The 25331-nt window shown below is 42.8% G+C and overlaps 1 protein-coding gene and 1 long non-coding RNA gene across 2 annotated transcripts in view; one reads left to right on the top strand and one right to left on the bottom strand.

Moving 5' to 3' along the window:
• Window positions 1-25331, top strand: part of LOC111262817 (protein turtle) — a 79721-nt gene that overhangs the window by 27661 nt on the left and 26729 nt on the right. The window contains exons 2-3 of the mRNA XM_022837381.2: window positions 21830-22210; window positions 23925-24035. Coding sequence (XP_022693116.2) covers window positions 21830-22210; window positions 23925-24035 — 492 coding nt within the window. The remainder of the gene's footprint in view (window positions 1-21829; window positions 22211-23924; window positions 24036-25331) is intronic.
• The window catches only part of LOC147753150 (uncharacterized), an 86361-nt gene that overhangs the window by 57165 nt on the left and 3865 nt on the right, over window positions 1-25331 (bottom strand). The gene's annotated exons all lie outside the window — the stretch shown is intronic.

Below are 25331 nucleotides of genomic sequence, written 5' to 3'. Positions count from 1 at the left end.
CAGTTACAATAGAGAGAAGTAGTGAGACCAGAAGTATCGCTCTAGCGATCGTGTCAAAAATAGCATTTTCAATCTGTGACCGTCGCAGTGACGGGTGCTTTGCAGAGCTGCCACAGTCATTTTCAACTGCATACTGTAAAAAGCTACTGCTTGGATAGGTAGAGAAAATCCTTTCCCGTATCTATCTTATCTACAATATAGACGCACATAAGCCGCAGTCATCATGAAGAGCAGCCGATGACATCTTCTGAAAACACGTTGAGGCGTTAGCCCGAATATTTTCAAATTCTTTGCCACCAGCGCTTTAATGGCCGCATACACACGCTTCAGTCACTCATTCTTACATATACCTGTTGGCGTGCAATCTTTTATCTTTCCTGCGTCTAACTCAGCCATGACCTTGAAATGTCGCTTTTTTATGCATACATACTGTTTTTCAAAAAAAAAAAACGACTTTATCTGGCGCAACGATACTCGGAGCCGTTAAGCCTTCCTCCTCAATGTTTTGTCGTCCATGTTTAAGCATCAGCATGGCAAGGCACTGAGGGCAGGATCAATAAAGGTCCTAGGTATATGACCTGCTCGTTACATGACGTCGCTCTTTGCGGATCCGTTTGGCATCGGCGTCAGCTGATCAGCGTTGCAAGCAGCCTATGCCTCCTTCATCTTGCCACGCCGCCAATGGAAGCCCTGCCGGACCTAGTCCGGCGACACCGCCAGGAGATCATTAATCAACGGGTTAGCATTCGCCGTTGCTGCCTCCGGACATCCCACATGGCGATGCTTGGACCTGGACTAGGCTAGAACCAGAGGGCTTCTATGCGGAGCTGGACAAGCAACTCAGCAAATTTGTCCTCGCAAGTCGCCTGATATGCGCTCTGTATTGGCCGAGGATCCTAGAGAAAAGAATTACTTAAGTTTATGGTACTTACGATAAGCGTGATAGAGGAAAGAACAAGAGAGAACAGCCGTGCAAGGCGTGCGCAACACCTAAGGGGCGTTACCGGTCAGTAAAAACGCGTATGATCTCGGGGGTTGGTATTACAGCAGCAGCAAGATGAAGGTTGCATTGATAGAAAAGCAAGCAAACAGAATAAAAAGCCTCGCCAGGCCAACGGAAAGCCAGGTCATGAGCAAATGGCTATCGTCACTGCACGGAAAATCCGGAGCTGACCCATCTCACGTGCCAGCACACTGGTCGGCTTTTGCTTCTATGAAGACGGGAGACGGCAGGTCAGTCAGTCAATCAGTCAGCTGTTGGCATTGGACTGTTCTCATTCGTTCCAGCCTTCTTGTTTCCTCGGTGCCTTGGAGCAGACGATCAAGGAGACTCAGACATCAGGTATTTAGCCGATCGGCGAGTCGCCAGGAAAACAGACATAAAAACGTCAACAGGCATTTCATTCTCGATACGAGAAGGTTAGTGCTCGCTGGCATACAACAGGAACTACCATTGGTCAAGAACGAAAGGAGAAAGGTGCAAGGAAGCAAAAGAGAGATACTGACTTTCCCTGGGTGGCCGCAGGCGAGCTGAGCTAGTCGTATGTAAAGCATGATGTTGACGGTAACACCAAAAGCACGACGACCGAGGCCCCCACAAAAGGTCTTGAGTGGAAACGGGCAACGAGGCCAATAACATCGGAGTTCCCCCTTTGGTAACATCAAGCTGTGTTGCCATGATGATTGTACCTTTGCTGCTTTTCGGTGCTGCTGATGCTGTTGGTTTGTAATAGGAGAACTGCCATGGAATCAACTGATACTTGACCAGGATAGCGGGGAGATGCCGCGTAACTAACCAGGATAGGGTAACGGAACAAGGATGACACAAGGAGTCATGCGCACACACCGTCTATAACACCTATAACAGTAAGAGGGGGGTGAGCAGAGGAAAACCGAAAAGCAAACAACACGAAGCAGTTGGCTTACCTATACTGTGTGTGATAATAAAAACACTGAAGTACACGGTATAGTCAATTACACACACACACAGCCAAACGGGCTCATATGCGCATATTTATAAACGCACTTGGTAAACGCACATCTTCGACTGTTCTGCTGCCCGAAGCAGCAGAGCTGGCGTATCAGTCGCAGTAGGGAAGAAGTCAAAGCTAATTATAATTTTCTATGACATTGCGAATAGTCATAGATCGGGGAACACGAGCTGAGCAGAATGAGGGCTGAACGGGACGTGCACTTAACCGAATCGCGTACGCAGGCACAAATTTGCAGTGTATAAACGACCGTACCACACCGACTGAATATGAACAAATACGCATTATATCATTAACAAACCTATGAGAAATGAATAATAGAGACATTGCAGACTCCAAACCACTGCTATGAGCTTGATATGACAATTTAGCAGCAATAGCGATTGGCTATGCGGTAACATCCGACCCAATGACGCTGGAATGGTGGCGCCCGTCGCCGCTACTTGTCTGTTATATATAGCTAGTAGGGGATGCTACTTAATGGTTACTTTGGTTCGTTTTAGCGCACTGTCATCATGACGGCCAAATTCATTATATACACATTGTTTTTTCTTGTCGCCACTGCCGCCGCAGTAGTGTTTTACGGCCAATAGTAGTAATATCTTCATTTAACTGCTAGGTTGACCTAAGCAGTTTTATAGTATCATAGCTACTGAAAGTTCTTGTATTATAATAAATTCTATTTCTTTATTGTTATGACGAAATGATATTTGAAATATGGTAAGTTGTGCAGATAGGAAACTTACATATAAAAACGTCACATTAACGATACTCTTTTGAAGGGGTCCTATTATTGTATTAACAAGAATAAATGCCTATTATTATTATTAAGAAACTTCATATCAATTATCTTGTGAATTTGATGCCTTTTCTGTTTAATGCTAAACGTTTTAATTTTATTTCTTTACTTTTTCTAGTGGTTGCAAAAAACTACATACATATACACAAATCAACAACACAGTATCCCAATATCAGGGAGAGTATATATCACCGTTCAAACCATTTAAAATACCTTACGTCATATAAGTTATATAGGTCTTGCTGAGTTTATTATAAAAAAATTTAAGTTTTCCGCATGTTCTAAATATGGTGTCGAAGGACAACGAGGGGCATGATATCCATCACGATTTCCTCCGTACTTCCTAGAGCACCTACATGTATTTTCAGACTCCCAGTATTCCCAGTTTTCCCAGGAAACCCAGTTTTCTGCGAAACTTATAGATAAACCCATGTACAGCAAAGTGAGTGACGTCGCTTTCCATTCGTTGTTTCTAATCGCACCAGAGACAATGAAATCCCCATCGTAACCTCCACGGATTTTCGCTGTCAGTTCATAGGATTCAATAGGACTTTCGTTGTTAAGCGTTCAACGCGAAGACGTAGGCCCTAGGACAACGCCACCGGATCGGATAGGGCGAAACCATTTGAGGTACTATATGTCGTCGTGCAGCTCTGCGATTCAGTTATTTCAGATTTTTCTATTGTAATAGCTTCCTAAACGACGCGTAGCATATACATTACGATCGGGGCTATCTGGAAATCGAACAAGCTGTTGTGAGAGAAAAGCGGTCTTTCTTCTCGCAGTGAAGCTACTATCATTCACGAAAAAGGACAATTCCAAATACGGAATCCGGACCATATAGGGAAGAGGCAACCTACCAACGTTTAAAGTGTCAAAACTTTGGTTAGGCCCACAATCAGCCCCAAATCTATGAGTGCTACGTGTAGCCGGGCTAGAGCTTACTGCACTTGGCAGCTAGCTGTTTGACTTCGACTGATAATGCCCTTAATTCTCTTACTTGACTAGAGAAGCTTTTCAATAGGATGGAGGATAAAAGTAGTTCAGGTGGTACCTCAGGTAGAGAGAAAGGCGGAAGTTTGGCCATTCCGTTGTCGACGGTCATATTATTCCCATATAGAATCACAACAGGAAGACTGAACACAATCAGAGGCGTACCCACCTAGTTAGCGCAAGCATAACCTTGATCTTAGGCGCCAAGTTGGCCTTCGACGAATACCACATTTGGCGGATTGTATGGGGTGGCCAGTGGTTCCTCTACATCGGCCATGAGGATACTGCACGCCGCTTTTATGGACCGTTTCCTCCTGGATTTATGTGGTCTCATTCAAACGCTTTTCTTAGCTATTCCCCGTAGCACAGCGCGATTGAATAGACCTTTTCTTTGGGGATTACTAAGAAGATAGCATCTTCCTATTGTGCTGAGGGTGCACCAGTATGTAAACATTTAGTAGACAATGCTGTCCAGTTGGGTAGCAAAACAACGATGCATTTGACAGACTCATATTCGACTCTATCTGGATTGGTAGCCTTCTTGCTGCTTAGTGCTCCTAAGACGTTGCAATAGTTAGCGTATTGCCAAGCCTTGTTGAAAGGTATCGCGTTGTACTGAGATGCCTTCTTCGTATGCTACGGCGAAAAAGGGTGCTCTGCGTGGTATCCATTGACACAAGCATTTCCACTATGAACACTGATGCGCTAATTAGGTAAGCCACCCACGTGGCTGGTGGATGGTGGCTTTCAATACATTTTGAAACTAACCAGCCTATTTGGCGGACTAGTGGCACCAGCTTTCATCTGAACACCCGAAAGCTTGGGAGAACTTAAAAAAATCAACACGCTTTTTATTCCCATCCACAACAATCATCATTCCGTTTTTATCTATTACAGTTTTAGTACAATAGCAGTAAATTTTAACTTGGTTCGATGAATCTATTACTCGCTACTGATTGATCACTATACAGTGCATCATGGATTACAGTATTTTTCCACTTTCACACGGACTGCAAATAGTACCCTATTTTATTAATTCCGTATATATATATTACTATTATTATTAGAAGGATACCACTTGATTTTACATAGCAAAACGAAGGATTTAATTCCGAATTTTCAATCACTCCACTACCGTTTCACTTGAGCGCCTATAAACTACGCGTCGATGTATCTAGAGATAAGATGCTCTTCATTTATTAACTCATCATCAAGTAAAAAAAGAAATTCACATTTATTTCACACACCGCGTAGGATCCTATGAACTTACCGAAACAACATGCTTCTCTGCTTTACCTTAGCTGTTGTGCTCTATTTATAAAGAATTACTCAATCAAGCGCAGTCTATCAATGTAAGCTATTTGGGAGAATGTGATAAGCAGTCTTGCGACACTCAGAATATGTAAAATTGTATCCGACCCCGGGACTTGGCCTAACTCCCAATCCCGCTACTCATTTACAAGGGGACACTAATTATCGATTATCGCTGTCAAGCAGCACGAACTGTGCTAACTTCAGTAAGAACTCAGCAGTGCGATGATACATAGAATGGTTGCACACTTGCGAAGAAAACACCATCGATGCCTGTTCTGGGCTCAGCTGGTAAATCAAAGGTCGATCCGTTTCTCCTTCTATGGCCCAAAGTACTTAACATTCCCCAGTTAAATGAGAGCTAGCTCAAATGGCTAACAACTGGGGGGAACAGGAAGACAGAATTTAGGAGGAGTGGATCGTTTGTCGTTGCTTTCGGCGACAATGGCGGGCGCTGGTAAGGCAGCGACACCACAAACGCTAAAAAACGCTGTTTGTCGGCGCAAGACAGGAATAATACAGGATGATTTCTTTTCAAGGGTACAACTGCCCATGTCCGGTGTCCACGCCTCCAACAGAACGAGAAACACCTGCAAAAACAGTGCGGGGAAAGGCTGCTACTTGTGTTTCGCGAGCTGAGGACAACCACCCAAGGACAAACATGTGACAAAACATTGAATGCTTTCAGATCTCCAGCAAGACGCAGAAGGTACAGTGGTGACGGTAGATGCTTCTACTGCTGCTGTTCGTAACTGTATCGTCACAGCGTCGCCGTATCGACCGAGTCACCAACAAGAGAAATACAGTACGTTTACTTTGCACTGATCCGTCCCTTTCATTTCAAGGAAACCAGCTGCATGTGCCAGCAAGTGGTGATACGGTTTTCATCATTGTGTTCTCATGCTTGTAGTGCAGTGACTGAGTTTTTTTGCTGTGGCTCTCTATCTCGTCCTTTTACCAGTCCTATCTCAAAGCCTTATGCGACAGAACTCTTCTCTTTCTCGGTCAGAGAAAGGTTATTGTTTACGGGCGGCCGACCGAAACCATTTGAACAGCAGCATTATTATTATCAAGACCCCGACTGGTGTCGTCATTAGCGTCACCAACCTTATCCCGAAGACCGCCACGTAGTGACCTAGCCACAGTTCATATAAAGTTAACGGTACACGCTCATATCTGCACGCCACTTCTCCGTGCGGACCACAGCTGCGTGCGATCTCCTTAGCTTTCTGGTGTTGAGCTAGAATAAAAAAAGATACAGCTATAGAAATTTGAAAAGGGCAGAACGGATTTCATTCTTAGACAGAGGAAAAAATGTAGCTCTCGATGTATATGTATTTTCTATTCCTACTGATAGTACTGACGGCGTAAGTATTAGTAAAGCGCTCAGTAAGTGACGCGTAACGTAGCGGTTGTAGATATTTACTGCTAATATTGCGACGCTCCAGTGTACCTCTATAAAAGACTTTCAATATTAATCAAGGCTTCCTTAATAAAACGAGGAAAGCCAGCTGAAGTACGGTTATATTAAGCCGGCTAGTATCACGTGCTCTTCTAGAGCTAGAAAGAAACATGAGATTTGGCCCGACTTGTATTCTTTTTTTCCTCCTTCCTTGCGGCTCTCACTTCAGCTAAGGCTGCTGAGATAAAGCAGTGGCTTTCGCTCCATGGTCCTTCTTTTCGAGATTTTGAAAAGCGATTAATCTAAAGGCCTGAAGCATTCGTCCGCTTCTATTATGTTTGTGTCCTGGAAATATAGCAGCGATCGATAAAATTACAGATAACATTCATTTTAGAACCGGTAGTAGCAGTGATTGTAGGTGTTGCTTTGCGTCTTCATAAAAGGATTTCACGAAAACAATTGACAGTGCGTATTCTTCTGCATTTGCTACAGGCAAGCCGACAAGATTGATTCCAGCGATAGGGCATTTATTCGACGAAGGGAACTCATGCACGTTGTGAGAACAGACGGTACTAGCGGCGTAAGCAGAGCTGTCGACGTGGTCGTTGTTCCTGTTTACACGGCCATGCTATCTCAGAGTAGCGAGCTGCTGCATCCCAGGCTGCCTGCTCCCTGTTTTTATCTTTACGACGTTTCTGTCCACAGTTTTGATTATTGTATCAAAAATAGGGTACCAACGCCGCAGTTTCTGGTGTTTGATGGCAGCATTGCTACCTTGTTAGCGGTTACTGATACCACTAGTGGGCGGCAGCAGCGGTTTGGCGTAGTTCGTATGACTTTGTAGGGCTTTGACCGCAACAGCTGGCTAAAAAACCTAATCACCATAAGCTACTGGCACTAAAGGCAACGAGAGGGAACTTGGTAGGCGGAATATAGGAGCACGCCCGTAAAGTCTGGCAAACCGCAGGCCACTCAAATACCTTGCAATGCCAATCCCTCATAATTGATAGTCTGCTTTTATGTCTACTGCGCGGCCTTGTTTTCGTCACCCTGGACAGCTGAAAAGTCAACACGAGTAAGAAATACCGACGGCAAAAGGGCAATGAGGCTATTTATTGCATGTTTAGTTATAGTAAAAGCGTGCTTTGACAGATATCAGCTCAATTGTCGTACGACCGACCTATGAAACGGTGTTGGGGGTTCCTCCTCATATTATCTCTTCCAGAATAATATTTTATCCCCTTATTTATCTATTGTACATCTATGCACCTGTCTTAGAAATCGCTTTAACTCAGTCTAGCTGTCTTGTTCAGATAGAGAGGAAAATATGACTAATTCTAAAAATGTAAGGGCTGGTCTATATTTATGACCGTGTAGACACCCTCAGCGCCATGATGTTCGAACAGTAGGACAGTCCGTGGAATACGCCCAACAACTTACGCCCGTTCAATGCATGTTGTGACATTGCGTGTCAATAGAAACGACATATATATATAGAGAGGGGGGGGGGGGGAAGAAGAGCACTGCCTGTTCGTTAATTTATTAAGAACAGCTGTTGTGAAGAACAGAATGACTGGCTGCCATCATGTAGCTCGATTTCTGACCTGTGTTCTAACTGGCAGCATCTCTTCTACGCCTCTAAAAATGACATAAAAAAGTACAACAGCGCAATTACCGAAGAACGCCCAGAACAAGTACTACCCCTGCACCAGATACAACTACGTATGAACTATAACAAATTTTTCGTTCTTGCTTCTTCGAGGCACTTTCACCGCTGTTCTGGATCTAATACTTCTGGTTCACGAGCTACTGAACTTTTTTGTTGGAGCTGGGCCTGAAGTGAAGGTCGGTTTCCTCCCGACGACATCAATTGTAAATACGTTGTACTTAAATAAACAATGAAGGTTGCCAAGAAGTGATTTACCAACGCTTTTACTGAATACTTCTAGTTAGGAAATCTGTTTTTATAAGACTATGGACCTATTCGCTTAATTTTGATAACATATCGTTGATCACCTCAGCGGTACGCTAAAATACATAGCATGTGGAAGGCATAAGGTTCATTACTATTCCATTGATTCATGGGTTTACATCTAATAGGCTAGTCTATGGAGATGCGGCGTTTATTTCCCAGCTACACGGCTGTTCCAGGGCTTTGTGAGTCTAATCCGCTGTCTACGTAGCGCTCTGGTTGGTTCCACACTTCAACCTAGTGACCAAGACCGAATAATACACGCTTTTCTATTGAAACCAATGTTTGATGCAAGATCCTCGTTGGGTGCATTCACTACTTAAAAGAAAATCAATAGCGATTCATTTAAGGGTGAGCTTGCCTCTAGATTACAGCATACAATTATATGCTATTATAATAACTTGTTTAAATTGACAATATTCTGCTGATAAAAAGTGTTTTAACGTTATAATGCTCCTTACATTTAATACAAGTTTGAAAATTTATTAAGATCACTTCTGCCATTAATGTTAACCACATTCAGTTCTTTTAACATAATTACCGTAAATATCAGTCGGTATTATGCAAAGCGCTGAACGTGACCCAAATTCCCGATTTTACCCCAAACGTATAAGCAACAACTGCCAATATCGGAATCACAGATCTTTCTGTATATCAGTGTAAGCTCGAAAGAGGTCACTATTTGAATATTAAACAATGTGTTTTAGTAATGTTGCTCATTGAGGGAGTGTTGATGGGGAGAGATCTCAGTCCTTGTAGAGGTTCATGTTGAATGGATAGCTCTAAAAATGCTTGTTTTGTTCATATCACCCTAAGTTAAATATAATATACTTAAGTAAATTATTCTATTATTTATCAAAGAGTGGTCCAGATTCTATAGATGACACAAGCTTTTGTCCACGTGGTCATCGTTTACGACGACTCATGAGCGTAACCGTGATAAGTAATCTTCACTTATGTTATTTTGCCCTCTAACATGCCTGTAAATATGGCGCTGCTTAAGCACCGATTGTATCTGCTCTCTTTGGGAGATCGCAAACTCTACCTATATTTCACACGCGTTCCCTATTCATGCGACCCGACGACCGTGTTCTCTCGAAACGTGATTATGCGGATCCATTGTCGCGGCTGGTCATACACGCGGTAGTGTAGCAGCAATAGTCTGTAGATATTTGACACGCCTGGCCACAGCCAGAAATGAAATTAGCTAAACCCAATGGCCCACAAAATAATGAGACAAAGTGACTGACAAAAGTTCTATGTATTGTGTAAAACTGAGCTTTAATTGTTAGTGTCGCTTGGTGAAGGTCAATACGCCTCACCTGAAAACCCTATACATATCAGACAAGACTAACAGTTTTAGTAGCTTAGTGCACCTATTGGAACCAAAAAAGCCCAAAAGACATCCATTCAGCCCATAAAGGCTGCTGCTCACATTATGCGAATAGAATGTTCATTGATTTTGGCCTACTCGTCATATTGCGTCTAACCGCTATGCTAGACAGACACACTCTGTTTCTTTTTCGGTCCCCTTTTCTTAGTGACTTTTTTTTCTCTTTATCTATATTGAGATTTAAAACGAGTCTTCCGGAATTTAGAAACAGACAGGGTTAACTTAACACAGAAGTGGGTTGTCGAGGGGTCCCTACCGTTTCACAGAGGGGGCTAAGAATGGAGCTTTTCTACTGACATGTATGGCTGCCGTGACCAAGAAGGCTGACACTTCGATGACTGACAGGGATCTACGAATCATTTACGCCTAATGGAATTACCATAAAAAGTAGAACATCGCCGCTTGCCGCTGGCTCGCACTAACGTATTGTACTCTACACTAGCAGCAGAGTAAAGCTGGAATACTGCGTGCTGAGTTTACGTTCAGAAATTCTCGATTTATATTACCAGAGCTGTTAATGTTACTAAGGAACCGTAAACAAACAATTTAAGTCTGAAGCAGGTTAGACAGCTTTGGACTATTCGGTGAAAGCTAGAAATGTGGTAGGAGTTTAAGGTACTTGCATAGTCCGCCGACTCCCTTGCCTAGGGCACGAGGAAGCGAGTAGTGATGCCAGTACAATGATTGCGTAGATTTGTGTATTATTCTACGTGGCTGTGGCGGGAAAAGCAGGCAATAAACTGAATATGTTTCCTACTAGAGCTGAACTAGCGGTTGTAACAGCACTGCAGGCTGCAGAAACTAGACGGCACAGTCCGTGAAATAATTTCAGTGACGTAACTACTTTGTGGTAGGTTACGCATACGTGCTGCTGTTGTGTCTATCTACGACTGGTAGTTATTCACTGTTTGTATCGTAGGAAAGTCGTTCAGACATTTAACTCGCTTGTCCTAGGGCAAGCATGGCTACAAGGGTAAAACGGAGACCACTTTTACCTTCTGCACTACGTGGCACCATCATTGGACGACGCTTGACTTTGCCTGTTTCCGCCAGTCGTTTTCGGCATGCATGACTCTACTATGTGTATATATCTACACTAGTGTATGTACCGTCAGCATCAAACAAGGGCAACAATGAAAGCGGGCTAATATGCTAGGTCCGCCACAGATGTCTGCCAGCTACGGGGGTGTCTATATGCCATAACCTTTATGCATTATTGTGTTCGTTTGGTTGCTGGCACAATTTAAGTTAGGTGCTCTATGTACTAGTATTACATACTTTACACATACTACAAGGCTCCCGGCCTTTGTGTCAGTGCTTAGTGTTCATATACGATTTGCATAGCCTTCTCTTGGTGTTGGTCTCTGCTTGTATCTGAGTGTATTGTGTATTTATTTACGTATGTTAACGTTACGACCGTGTACGTGTGTAGATGTTTATTTGCGTAACTGGCAAAACCGTCCCTGATACCCCATAGCTTGAGAGAAAAGCTAGTTAAAAGAAGCGTGTAAAGAAGTGCATCTGCGAATACCTCCGAAGCTAACTAGACTGTTGGAAGAGCTGGTGCAAGGCAGGGAGCTAGTCATTAGCTGGGTTGTTCTTCCAGGATAAGACTATGGTTCGGCATTGCTTCTCATCTTCTGAAGCTTTCAAGGCTGTTATGCCGAATCTCAGCTGGCCGTACAACAGCCAATCGCTAGTAGTACCGAAGTGGCAGCAAAGCAGAGAAGCGCAAGGCGCCCTCTCGCTCCTCGTTCTTCCTTCCTTGATCCACCTTAAACAGAGAGTCGAAAGCAGTAGGAACCGTTGGCGGCATTGGGAAACAAGCAACCAGTATTGGTGGCTGTGTTGTCTGCTTCCACTGTCATGGCGGGTTGCGGAAAAACAGCTCAGAAGGTAAGCCGGCTGGTCCTGGGTGACTTGTGCTGGATGGTTTACTCCTTCGGGAACAGCCATTTTGCACCATCACAGTACGGTGTAAGTTACATTGGTTGCCTGCCTGCCGATCGCAGGCTGCCGATTGAGAGCCAGCAACGATTCGGATCCTCTTCCTGCATTGCAGCGAATCCGTGAGTCAGCGGAGTAACGAGGCGCAGTATGGACAACCACGTCAGCGCGCTCTAGATGCCGGTTAGACTTATAGCGTGTTGATTTGTATATACCCTGAACAGAGCCTGAAAGGCCATTCGCGGTTAGAGTCCTGGGACCGGAGGGCCGCTGTCGCCCTCAAAGCCGCATTTACTAGCAGCAACGACTGATGGTATCCACACAGCATGCATTGACAAACGGCCATACAGCCAAGAACCCAGCGACGTCCATGAACAGCTAGCGCGTACAAATAAGCTACTCATGGATATCAACAGTGTTTCTACTAAGGAAGCTCGGTTTGCTTCCACAACCTAATCTGCCCCATGGAAACTTCGCCACACGTCATCATGGGACCCTCACGGGGGCCAGTACTTCCTCCTCTCTACCAGTCACAGTAATCCACGTCCTCTGTTCTAGTTCCGCTGGAACAGGAACAACTCAAACGAAGGCATCTGCTCTAGCCGGGGAGAGTCATATCCTGCATTGTCTCAGGCCTACTTATTCATAGCAGTTTCAAGCGGACAAGCAAGGCTGGCAATGGACAGACGATATCCAGGACGCATGCCAGCTTTGAGTGTTTGTCTCCGCTGGGTATTGCATTCCTCGAAGAAGAGGCTACCAGATGACCAGTCAGACTACGAACAAACAACAGAGAGCATGACACATTTGTCTGTGGTAGATGCCATTATCCGTCAAGCTGTGCTCGGTCAGAACTCATCAGAAAGTGATAGAAAGGTGTCAGTATCCTTTCTTTTTTTTGTAATTCTACAGCAAATGTAGCGCAACTTTTGACTTTATCATTCGACACTTCTTCTGGAGGCCCATTGGACAATAACTAAATTCCAAGCGTAATACGCTGTTTTATATATGACCTGCATACATTATGTGAATTAAGATAGCTATTTTCATTTTCGTAAATACATTGTAGAATTTTTTTCTCACCTTTGGTAGGTGTACATTAGATATATCTACGTAGGATCTATACCGATAGACTGATTAGTATGCACACTCGTACATAGGAGTTACATATGTAAAGAAGATTCGGCTACTACCAAGCAAGTTGTTGCCAAGACCCATCTTTGTGTGAGTATATTTCGGTTCACTTAGACACCGACGACGAAACTATTTGCATCAAGGACGTGCCTTTCCAAGCTTATACTAGTCTTATCCTGACTCAGGAAGCTACGGCTATAATAGTTTTCGTGATGGTGCTGGTTGGAAGAAACGAAAGAAAGCTTCATTTGTGATGAACATGCGACTTGGTGTCTCCCGTGAACCGGGGCTCTTTTTGCGGAACGGACACATCCAACGCAGCAGGTACCAAGAGCCTCTCGTATCGTACGTTAACTAACTCAGCCGGTTAAGGTTTAGTTCTGCAAAGCTTTACATTGCCTAGACCTGTCTAGCCTATATGCTAGGCAAGCCTAGGCTGAACCAGCGCAAGCCTTGCGGTCTGGGGCATGCAGCAAACAAGCCTGCTGTCTTGCACGCTTTACTTCCGCATGTAAGCGAGACGTGATAACGACACACGCCTGCACATAATGTGTAAAGCTGCTTGGCGGATTTTCCTTTTAGTCGATGAAATGGGCATTGTGCCTTTGATGGGAACTGTATGCAAAATGCAGCAAATTCCATAGGGGTGTCCCCCACAGGCGCTCCCGCTTGTTAATTATGTCCCCCTATCTACAAGCACTCTAACCGGAATTTTGTTTCAGCGTTGCCCTCTTGGCCTAGTTTGGCTTAGAATAGGCGGAGAGCAGGCGATTCAAAAGCGCCTAAGATCTGACCGGCGGTACTAAAAACAGCCACAAAATGAAAAAAACTTCTTTACAAAAAACAGAGCGGTCTGGTTGATCTTCGAGCAAGTGAGCATTCAAGCAGGACAAATGACACCATTTTATCCTACATATCGTTCGCGCCCTCATGTTTCAACAGAGGAAGACATATACAAGAACGAGAACTGATCTTTCGATAAAGAACACGTTTTTGAAATAAAAATGTATCTATGCAGGTATATGTACAAATAGCAAATTGAAAGCAAGATCTCATGGACGACAGGAACTCATGGTCCTTCGAGTCGCTGCACAAGCAAAAATGCTTTTAGCCGCCCAACTCAAGAGGCCTTCGTCTGCGAAAGGATGCAGAGTAAAAACCTAATTAGTCAAGAAGATATTGCGAGGCGGACAAGATCGTGTGCAAGCTACACATAACTCCGTGTGCCACTCGACGCGAGGTAGGAAAAAAGGTAAAGCTACTTCAAAAATGCCCGCCAAAGGAGTGTGCATAACGAGAATGTCGGGTGGAGCGAGCGGAGGGAAGAGCATATGAGTGAGCCACGGATGACTCCGTTACCCATTTGCCCAAGTGTATCTTTGTAAATTTACCGGCATTACAATAGTCCGCTAATGTGATAGTCAAAGTAGCAGGAGTAATTGTGCTACCGTCCAACTAAACATCATTAGTATAAGATATAAAAAAAAAAGGAACACCTTTATAACAGTGTTTTCATTCTCTGTAGACTAGTCTTAATGTAATGATTGTAGAAGGAATCAGCTGCGGTTTATACAACACATAAAACCAGAACGTCAATGGGTCCTTCACGTTTAACGGACTGGGAAACATCCTAGTTATAGAAAACACTTTTCAGTAGAATTGAGGCTTTTCGACATGGCTATGATGTGGTATCGTTTATACAATAAATATATGTATTTTAAGGTTGTTTTGTAAATCAAATTTATGCAGGCTGTTGTGGGAACTTCTTACATACGGTAAAAATCTACTAGTTAAACTTGAGTTACCTAGCAATTAAAGTAAACGATTCTTTGTACTCCTTGCATAAACTGTGTATACTCATATTAAATTGTTGATTACAGACTAGGAATGGCCTGTTGTAAGTCGTTTCTATTTTGTATATTCTATGAAGAAGTCTGTCTATCGCAGAATGTACTGATAATTAATAAGTTCTAATCGATGGTTCGAACTGAGGTTTGGTCATTAGTGTGATGCCGCTGCGTGCTAAAACCCGGCAATTTCAAGTTCAATTTTTCTAATGGAACGTTTAATAAGTTTACCGCAAACATCTGCCATCGTCTAAAACGTGTAAGTTCTGTTTACACGAAGTTTCAAGCTCATGCGGTGGTCCATTTACAAACATTCACTAAAAGGAAAATGGGCAAAATCTTTCTTCACTGGAGAGTTACCAAGTGCCTAGCGTCTCTTTGTAGTTAGTCGGAAATGCGTTAACCAGACGGACGTTCACTCCTCTTGTATAGCGACGCTACTGATTTGGAAGTTCACCGCTTTGCTATCCAGTTGCTCGAAGGCCAGGCGTGTTTTTTTTTTTGTTTTTTTTTAAGTATGTTACGATCATAGGCAGTCTGACGCAGTCCGCTATAACAGCTTTCTTGTATGATGACTGGATTGACTAATTTCGTACACATCTCAGATATTGAACTTCTAAGTCCGTCATACCCTATTTATCGGCCAAATAATAATGTGATCTATATGTTAGATAAGTCATTGAAGTTATATTCTCTGATATATTATGAAGCTGTTCGTCAGTTCGTATAGTGTCGCATGTTTTTTTTTTACTTTTCACCTTTGAATTTGAATATACTGGTATCTTTTATCATGCTCTAAGCGTTGATAAAGTTGTCCGGTCTGTAACTGCATGGACCAGTGCCGGTAATAAGTTTTTCTGTCATTACGACAATATGGCCTATGGTAGTCGTCGAATTTGCGTAATCATTATATCTTGCGAGACTTTTCTCTTCGTCATTTAACGGCCTATAGCCATTTTCGTCAATTATCGCTAGATGGCATTTTTTGCAGTGTAATTATTGGTTCAATGACAACGTAGCTCGTCGTCACTCACATTCGTAAATACATATTTGAATAAACTTGAACTATTATCTAGAGATTTTAATGGGATATTCATGGTACTTTCAGGGTACATCTTATCACGTTTCTTTTGGTCCCGTCGAGCACCTCTTCAGTGTTTCGTAACACGCTTGTCGCCGCATTTCCGTTCGTTAGGCCCGATATCCCCACAGCCTTGTAGAAAATTGCACTCTTGAACCTAGTAAAGGCCTTCGACGAGTTGACATGTAATCCAAGTGATTTAACCTATTCACGGGTTTAGTGATTGTCCTAGTTCGATAGGCATTCACAGTCCTGGTCTTCCTTAAAGGATCAAAGATGTACCTTTAGATGGCATAGAGATCAATTGAAGTCTATGCGTTGCAAAATTCTGTAAGTCTCTGATGTACTGCTAGATAGACGCGATTGAAACTAATTTGTCTCCGACCAATAATCCTAATATACAAATGGCTTGTTTTTTTTTGGAATTTTCGAGAAAATTCCAGTAGTAAGCGCTAAATGCTTCCTTGGAGATTATCAGTTGTTTTTCTAGTTGTGCTACATACAGCGCGAACAAGATCGCCGATATTAGGCGTTCTATCATAGTTTCTTCATCATTTCGAATTCATACTGTTTGCATACGATTAGTACGTTTATCACATACAACAACGCAATTCTATGCGTAGTATTACGCAAAACCAAAGAGGAGCTAATCCCGTTTAATTCTTTCATATACTTTTGTAGCATCAATGGAAGCACATATCATCCTTTTGCCCTTGTCGATATCGATTTCTACGATCGACGTCGCTGTAAACGGATTTCGCATTTCCTTTAATGTCCTGTTCCTCTATCCATACTTCTGTTTTGCTACAGATCAAGTTCATCACTCTGTTTAACAGGTTAAAATGTGGATAGTAATATACGCTAGTAGGTTGTAAGGGAGCCCATCCTAGACCTGCTTTTGCCTAGTCAAAACGCTTTTTCTCGCCCCCAATCGCACGGATTGCGTCTGTTCTCTTTGGATTTCATTACATAGTTTGCTGACACAGAAACATCTTTTTTGTTTGAGAAAGTGTAAGATAAGTTCCCCTTATTTGCAAAACTATTAGTAAGGAAGAGATGTTCAGCGAGATGACCACTCTCCGTATAGTAGCGGCGTCAGTGACCAACGCAATAAACACCTTTTTCGTTTCTACGATGAGGTCGGCTGTGTCTGTCAACTATGCCTACATCCCTCTTTGTCCTTCTAGTTAAATTTGTTTTCTGCAACCTGTGAGTTTCGTTATTATTATCCTATGCCGTTGGAGGCTACCCGCACATCAGAATCTATAGCGATTTGTTTAATATGCTTATGACCGCAAATAGGACCTTTTTAGGTTAATATGTAACGATCGTGGCAAAGATGAGAAGCTGACGAAGCGTATGTCTCTGTGGCAATGCACTACAACATATTAACGGTTATGTGTGTGCTCGCACGGATATGCTGTTTTATTACACTGTCACGTATCCATATATATAGGTACATATAGACTTTAAATGGCACCCATTCGGATCTTTTGCTTTCAAGCAAAAAACGCGCTACAAATGCCTACTATCTATAAAAAAAAAAAAAAAAATCCATTGAAATCGTGGAGATGAACACGAATTAAATTACGCACAAGAGAGTTACATATATTTAGAAATGGTCGTAATATTGTGGTGTATGGTGTGGTAATATAGTGGTACTCATCTGCAGTGCGTAACGGATTCACAGGCATGCTGTCGCGTATTTTATTATTGTTATAAAATAATACGTCTCGACGCTCGTCTCTAAATACGTTTGAAAAACACGACGGGCACGCTCTACGGACGGATGCGTACACCAGGATCGATATCGAACAAACAACAATACGTTCGCTCGTTTACAAGTAGAGTTTAATAAGTAAAATGTAAAAAATTGCTAATTCGAAGCGAAAAATTATAACGGAGTTAATTATCTGTTGTACGTAAAAGCTATACAGACATCGCTACGAAGCAAATATGATAATACATATAATTGATGCTTGTTGGCCTGCGCTAAGCTGATATGAAGATTCGACGGTTATGGAATGCTTAAATATCGCTATATAAAATCTATGATTACTAAATAAAGCACAAAGGGCGTAACTGTGCAGATAGAGTATATAAAGTTTAAGAAAATTCTAATAATATACGAATCATATTACTTAGGTTAGTTGTTCGAAGTTAGAATTATACCATAGGCTTATATAGCCGTCTATGAGAAGATGAATACGCGCCAATAGATCAATACTGCGCGTTGCTTTTGCTGAGTGAGAGTAGAGGATCCGCTTTCGGTTTTTCTATTTTCTGTGTCTTTTTTAGCTCGAAACGTCGAGTTTGCCGGCTACACTCTAAGTGGCTCTAAAGGCATACAACAATTCGGTCTGCTCTGAACAGCCTTGTCATTACCAAACAATATGTAGGGATGTAACAACTAATAGACACCGCCACCGGCTCAGTTAATTCAACGATCGGACAATCACTTGAGTTGGATCGATCTGACAAAACAATGGTTCTTGGTTACTAGTCAACTGATCCAGACAAATCGCTGACTTTTCTGCATTGGGCCACTGTTTATGGTTTCTATCTTTAAGCATTTTTAATTAGATTAAAAGGATTAAGAGCACTAAAATCAGTGACGCTGTCAGTGCCAACTACGACTGCGGCGGGGGCGATAAAGCTCGGCCGCCAATTGTTTCGCGCCATCCTGAGCTTAGCATTTGTTGCAAGTAAAACAGACGGTGCCATTACGTATCACCATGCTGAGCAGTACCCGTTGTCCATTTTACTCTACTGGCTCGCTAGATCGCGACTGGGTTTTCGAGACTTGGGCAGAGATGCCTTTGGTTCTGGGTTCACCGATAAAGCTGCTGCTCGTCGGTCTAACAGCTCCTAGTTGGCGGTGGAAGCAGCTGCAGCTTCGCAACGTATTTTTGCCCAATGGCTTATATTAAGTGCCTCCTACCATAACGTTATCCGGCTTGACTCGCTTCGTTGCTGAGGCAAACGTACCAACCTTAGACACCCAACACCGATTGCTATCGCCCCCTGTTTGCTCTTCCTCCTTTATGCTTCCAGTATCCCTAACTTTCGGCGCTGACCAGTGCCGCCCTTTTTTGCAAGACACTTTCCCGTTTCTTTATTCCCTGTTGTTCGCAGACGTTTCCGTCATATGTAGTCCGGATACAGCCACATAGTGTCCGTACGATTCAGACGCCGATATAACAAGTGTTGTTATTGCCGCTCCTGATCCTAGACAGGGCTTAAGGGGGCATCTGAAAATCCAGTTGAATCAACCATGGAGTGGGGAACAGTACATACCATCTCCAACATTCTACGTCCTTTTCCCCAGGGCAAGCATCGTGAGCCAGCAGTAGTAGAGTGCGTGCGGTATATCTCACAGTAGTCGAACCAAGCACCTTTCATTTTCCTTACCTTTGTCCTTATCCTTTTCTCTCGAGTCCCATTTCAACAAGAAGATGCGAATAAACGAGCCGCGACGAAAACGCATTTTCGAAAAAGAAGCAGACAAGCCGCTGTTGTAGTAAGAACAGTAGCTCGAGCCACTGATGCAACTGGAACGCTAGCAGTTGTTGCAACGCAATAGCATATGAGTAGCTGTGCACCTAGGTATAATATACATACTCGCGGAAGCACAAAAGCAAATATTACCCCTAAAAAAATACACACAAAAAGTACAGGCAGGGCACGTTAGTCACATGGGCTATAGCTCACAAGCAGGCAAACAGGCAGATAGACGTCCATACCCAGTGCGCATGCTACTACTGAAGATGAAATAGCGTCATGGAGCTATTTCGCTAGGAGGAAGTCAGCGCAAAAAAAAAACACTGGTCCCATGTTGAACTTAGCAATGCGATTACGTCGCCCTACTAGTTTACGCTTGTAGACTCCGCTAGCGGCGCATATTCCTCGGCTAGATAGGGATAGATCGAGCATGGAATTGGACTGCCATTGTTTACATGTCTGTATAGGAAGCCGCTATTCGTCTATGTTCGACCCATGCACGTATGAATTGAAGCATACCGATGGACAAAAAAATTACTGGTCCCACTTTCGCAGCAGCAAAATGCCTCTACTATTTTCGTTGCCTGCGAGCTGTTACGTCTCCGATGCAGCGGTAGCCGTCAACGCGCGTATGGAAATGTCGGCATAAGCTGCCAAGCATCTGCACGTCCGCTATCTACAGTCCCCTTTTCGATTTAAACTACCGCTGTGGCCGCAGTTGAATGGCTGCTACCGCAGCTGCTTACACATTTTAGCCTATATGATACACACAAGAATACGCTGTGCATGCGAAAATCAACGGCACACACTTGTCCATTTGACGCGTGAGAGATCATCATCCGTCGACGTAATGGCTCTTGGCCAGTTGCATGAAGTGGCTGTACATAGCATAACGCACATAGATGTACCGAGACAGGTAGCTTAGAACGAAATTTGGGGTGAGCATTTTTCCTTTTTAGCAGAGGACCAGATAAACACACAGGCTGCTTTGGCAGCCCGTGTGGAAGCAGCCATAGCGACTTGTAGCGATCGATTTGAGTCTGTGGAGTCATCGGCACCCCTGTTGTTTGATCAGCAGTACTTATCAGTTCCAGCAGCTCGGGTACATTTAATTTACCCTAAATCTTTCGACTTTGCGTCCGTTACCGCGGTTAGGTATCTGATCAGACGATTGGCTCCCAGGACGGAATAAAGTGTGCCCATGCCCAAATTTGAAACTTTCGGCCGTGCAGTGTCACTGTCGTATAAATGACAAATAAACATAGCTAAAATGAGCGTAGCTCTACACGGTGTAGTAATACGCACTAGACGAATGAATAAACGTTAAACATATCGTTTAATAGTGCGCGTGCTATATAGATGTAACGTTGAGAAATACGCGCATGTCCATAATGCCATAAAGCTGGATGAGCAAGAATAAAAAAAAAAATAGGAATCATGAACTGAGGAGATGCCAGCGTATTTTTGATAAAAAAAAAACAATCTTCAGCGAAGGAAACAGTACATTTCGTGCAGATGTCATCCGCTCCCAACTCGGCGCCCATACAATGGATACACGTCAATTAGTCAGTCAATGACTATTAGTAAAAGCATTGCTTCAGGGAACAGGACGTTAGACTGCCAAGTTTGTGCACAAGTCTGACATTGAATCCTTTCGTCGATTCAGCCGCCGACCAGTGAAGTCCAAGTCATTAAAAGAAAGTTGGCCTATTCAAGCGAAAAAGTAATAAGGACAACGGTACCCTTGGTCATGAGAGGCGGATTACCGGTGAGGAATAATATGACAGTCAGACAATGCAAAAAGGCAGTATGTGATACAACGACAACGCTAGAATATGTTTACACCGGGTAATTATAAACTTGAAGTTTCGCCTTTACCTTGAAAGCGAAAAAAAAAACCTGGAAATATTATTAGTTCGCCATCTTGAATGTTATCGGAAAACAGATGACCCAAAGATAAGGAAAAATTAGAAATCAGCCAAAAAATGTTAGCGCAAAAAAGTGCAACAGATTTTTTTCCTTAAAACTGAGAGTCCTTCAAACGGGATCATCTTAGTAAAAAATAAAATTTATATCGAGATCTCTTAATTATAAAAATCTAACTGGCCCAGTTATATGACGCAGTTGAACTCGCAGACCAATTGTTGTACCGATCTCATTGTTTCCTAGATAAATGCAAAATAGCACCTAATCATTATCAAGATTTATCGCTTCTACACAATGTGCATGTACATACGCGACGACTTGGATGATTATATTTTGAGTTGGAAAAAAAAAGCAAAAATAGATAGTTCATGCTCGGCCATATAGTATATTCAGCATCGTGCAGCTTCTTTCTATATGCAGATTTACGTGCGCATAATAATTTACGTGCTAGACATAATTATCGTAATAAAAACAAATACTATTTGGCATATTGTTTTTTTTTTTATTTATGCATTTCTTCTTTGCTTTGCAGAGGTAACAACGGTTCGAGCTGTCGTCGGCGGTCGCGCACATCTGCCATGCGATATCGAAGTGCCGTCACCCCAGAGGGGAAGCGATGCCAATGACGGGGATAGCAGTGGAGGCATATCGTTGATTCTTTGGTATCACGGAGACTCTCACTCACGGGGTGGCATCCCGATCTACTCGCTGGATGCTCGGGATTTGCCATTATCGCGTGCACGTCCATTTCCTAGTGCCGAATACAATAATCGGGCGTATTTCGATGTGATCGCTCGCCCTCCCCTGCTCAAAATTGAGCCCGTTCAAGAGACGGACGCTGGCGAATACCGCTGCAGAGTGGACTACAGCAGACAGCGAACACAGAATCGAATTGTATACCTAGACGTCGTCGGTAAGTGGAGCGAGCAAACGACTGACTACACTGAAGTATACATTTGCTTCTCTACTTAATAGCATTTGCTATGTAGTAGTTAGGAATTGTAGCGGATCACTGAACGACCAGGGGAGCAAACCTTGCCTAGGAAAAACCTTTCCATTAGAAACTGCAAAATTACATTAGCGTCTATATCGTTGTTGAATATTACGACTATACCATATAATACCTTGATGTATTATGTAACAGGAGCCTTGTTATATAATACAGTTACGTGTGTGTATGTTCAAGCAACAGGAGACTCAGTTCGGAGACAGTAAACGTCTGAACTGCCAGATGAATAAAGTGGCCACTCGCATCGCATGCTTCCGCGCTGCTATGTAATGCTCACTCTATAGACGGAGAATGTTCTGCCCAGCAGTAAACACCGTAATGGTGCTCGTGTAGCGCGACACTGATCGAAGCCCGTGTCGGGCCACGGGGTTTCTCTAGTGAGTCGTAGAACTATTGTGTTTCTTGAAGTGAATGGAAGCAATAGCTGGTAGCCACTCCTGTTGTCTTCCATCACGCGTCAATTACTGGGAAAATGCCTGATTAGCGTGGTGTGACCGTAACCATAATCTGCTTTTTCGAAGCTTTAATAGATATTTGATATGCTCTTTCTAGCTAACATGGCGGGGAAAGAATAAACGGAAGCGATCGAGAATTTTTCAATTAGCATGGCAGCGATTCCTGCTTGACTCGGTAGACAGTCGATTGAAATTCAGGGGCATTTTCATTGCTATTTAAAATTTCCTTCTAGAAGTCACATCTACTTCGAAAGTTTTATTTGGAGTATAGTGGCATATAGTTATATTACAGTCAGGCATGGTGTCAGACTTACATTTACATCCTACTGCAATCGAAACTAACATCTTGAATTGGTAAGTTTTAATAATTAAAAAATGACGTCTCCTCTTGAACGAACGAAAGCAGCCTTTCGCCTAATGTATGCTAGCCTTTTAAGCATCTTGAAAATATCCACATAGATAACAAATCCCGAATAAGCTGCTTTTAACCCTCTAGAATCTATAAACTGGTTTAAATAGAAAAGAATCAGGAAGAGATGTGGATTGTAACCGTAAAAAGCGGATCAAATCCATAGTAAAAAGGCTAGAAGTAAAGCCAGTTCTCCCAATTGCAGAACTGAGACATTCGATAGGAATCTGTCGACCGAAAAAAAAAATTATTATTTAAATCTATTAAAAACCAACCGTTTTATATCGGAAGGGTTATTAGACTGGGTTATTAGACATTTGGTACGTGACTTGTGGTGGCTGTCCTTCTACGCCAAGACAATATCGATAATTTTTGTGTAGGCGACTTGACGTAAATTAACTTAAGCATAAATACAAGCAAGACAACGTTCTGACCAAGAACGTATGAGGTGATTACCCCCTAATAGATGAGCTAATCCATTAGGAAATGTCATAGATCGCCGAGGTGTAATTTTTCAATATAATGGGAAATAATGAAAGATGCGTGGCGCACAGCTACGGGAAAATTCTCTAACGAATCTACACTTCTAGCGAAAGCTGTTCTTCAAAGAAAGAAAGAAATGCGTATTCCTGCACTTCATACATCTTCTACATGTTCATTTTCAATACAGTTCAGGCAGACAATAAAACAGTCAATGCGATGCAATACAATGGGAATTGTTATAATGAGCGATCTTTTTTCATTCATATTGCAGTACCTGCGAGAGACGTCCGTATCAGAAATACGGAAGGAAAGATTCTGAGCGGCGTCATCGGACCCTACGACGAGGGATCCCATCTAGTACTCATTTGCGAGGCAACCGACGGTAAGACTCATTCACTTGTTTAGAAGTTCTATCTATTATATCTACAGAAGATCTATCACAGCCTTTCTGTCGTACGATAAACATTTGTGCCAAATATACAGATCGTTATGAAAACACGCAGCCTGTACTTACCCCAGACAATCGTAGCTTATGTAGATTATATATAAGGAGCCATATAACATTTCAGTCGGCGTTTTTGTAGGTTAATAGTCTGGTCTCTGATTTAGATTTCCTAGTTTCAGTGTATTCTCAGGATCTCCTTTGAATTTTTCGCAATGAGATCCGATCGAACGGGTCGATAGCAGCTGTTCTATCAACTTATAAAGTTTAAGCCAGTTTTTTTCTGTTACTTGGTGGGCTCCCTCATTCCGATATGTCGTATCGGGTCCACATCGATATTTCGACATGCGTCAAATATACACATACCGTAACGTCAGCTTCCTACGCGAGGGACACAAATAGTGTACACAGTAAGCGTAAAAAGCTGTGAAAATACGCACATGATTAGCTGCTTTATGGAGAGGCCGAACGATCGAATGTTTTATCTAGTATCGTAGAAGGTCGATAGATGTAAAGCAAATTTAATGGTAGTGCTTGGATAACAGCACACATAACTAGAAGATGTTTAGAGTGGGCTGAATCGTCGCATTCCGTTCTAGCGTCTAACCCAATGCTGTGTAAACGACCCTCAATCGCTAAAGATATCATACCGTAACAGGTGGTGTGAACTACCTTGCCCGCGTTTTGGCTTAGTGTAGCAATGTTCGCCTATCCTAAACCTGCTAAATCCGACCAAACATCGATGGCGCACCAACGACAGACGGCAAATATTTTACTCCTTAGTTAGCCAGCTAATTCAAAGGCTCTAATGGCATGAAATGTGCAAGGATATCGTTTGGCCTTCTTCGACGCAGGCTCTTCACATTGCACTATCATAGCAATAAAAACAGGTTCTGATACCGCGCAGATCCTATTTATAAGCAATAGTGTTTCGTCATTAACCGTTTCAGCAAGACGAGAGGAGGCGGTACATCGAGTTTCTAACTACTGCCTGATACCTCCACCCCTTCTGTTTACAGCGTTTCTGTTCAGAAAGCTTCTATCGTTCCCTTTTTCCAAATGCATTTATTTTCTACGTCTTTTACTTCGATCCTATCTATATGAGACTTCTAGTGTATCTACTATTATATTACGCTGTAGGCAATATTTTGTTAGAACCACTTGTATGGACGATGTTGCCGTTTTTGCTGTTATGTTACGTCCCTCTAGTTTCGACGACGAGCAGCGTGCATATAT

Source organism: Varroa jacobsoni, unplaced genomic scaffold (assembly GCF_002532875.2).
Source record: "Varroa jacobsoni isolate VJ856 unplaced genomic scaffold, vjacob_1.0 scaffold_703, whole genome shotgun sequence".
Taxonomy (NCBI): Eukaryota; Metazoa; Arthropoda; class Arachnida; order Mesostigmata; family Varroidae; genus Varroa; species Varroa jacobsoni.
This window is presented reverse-complemented; position numbering and strand designations above follow the sequence as displayed.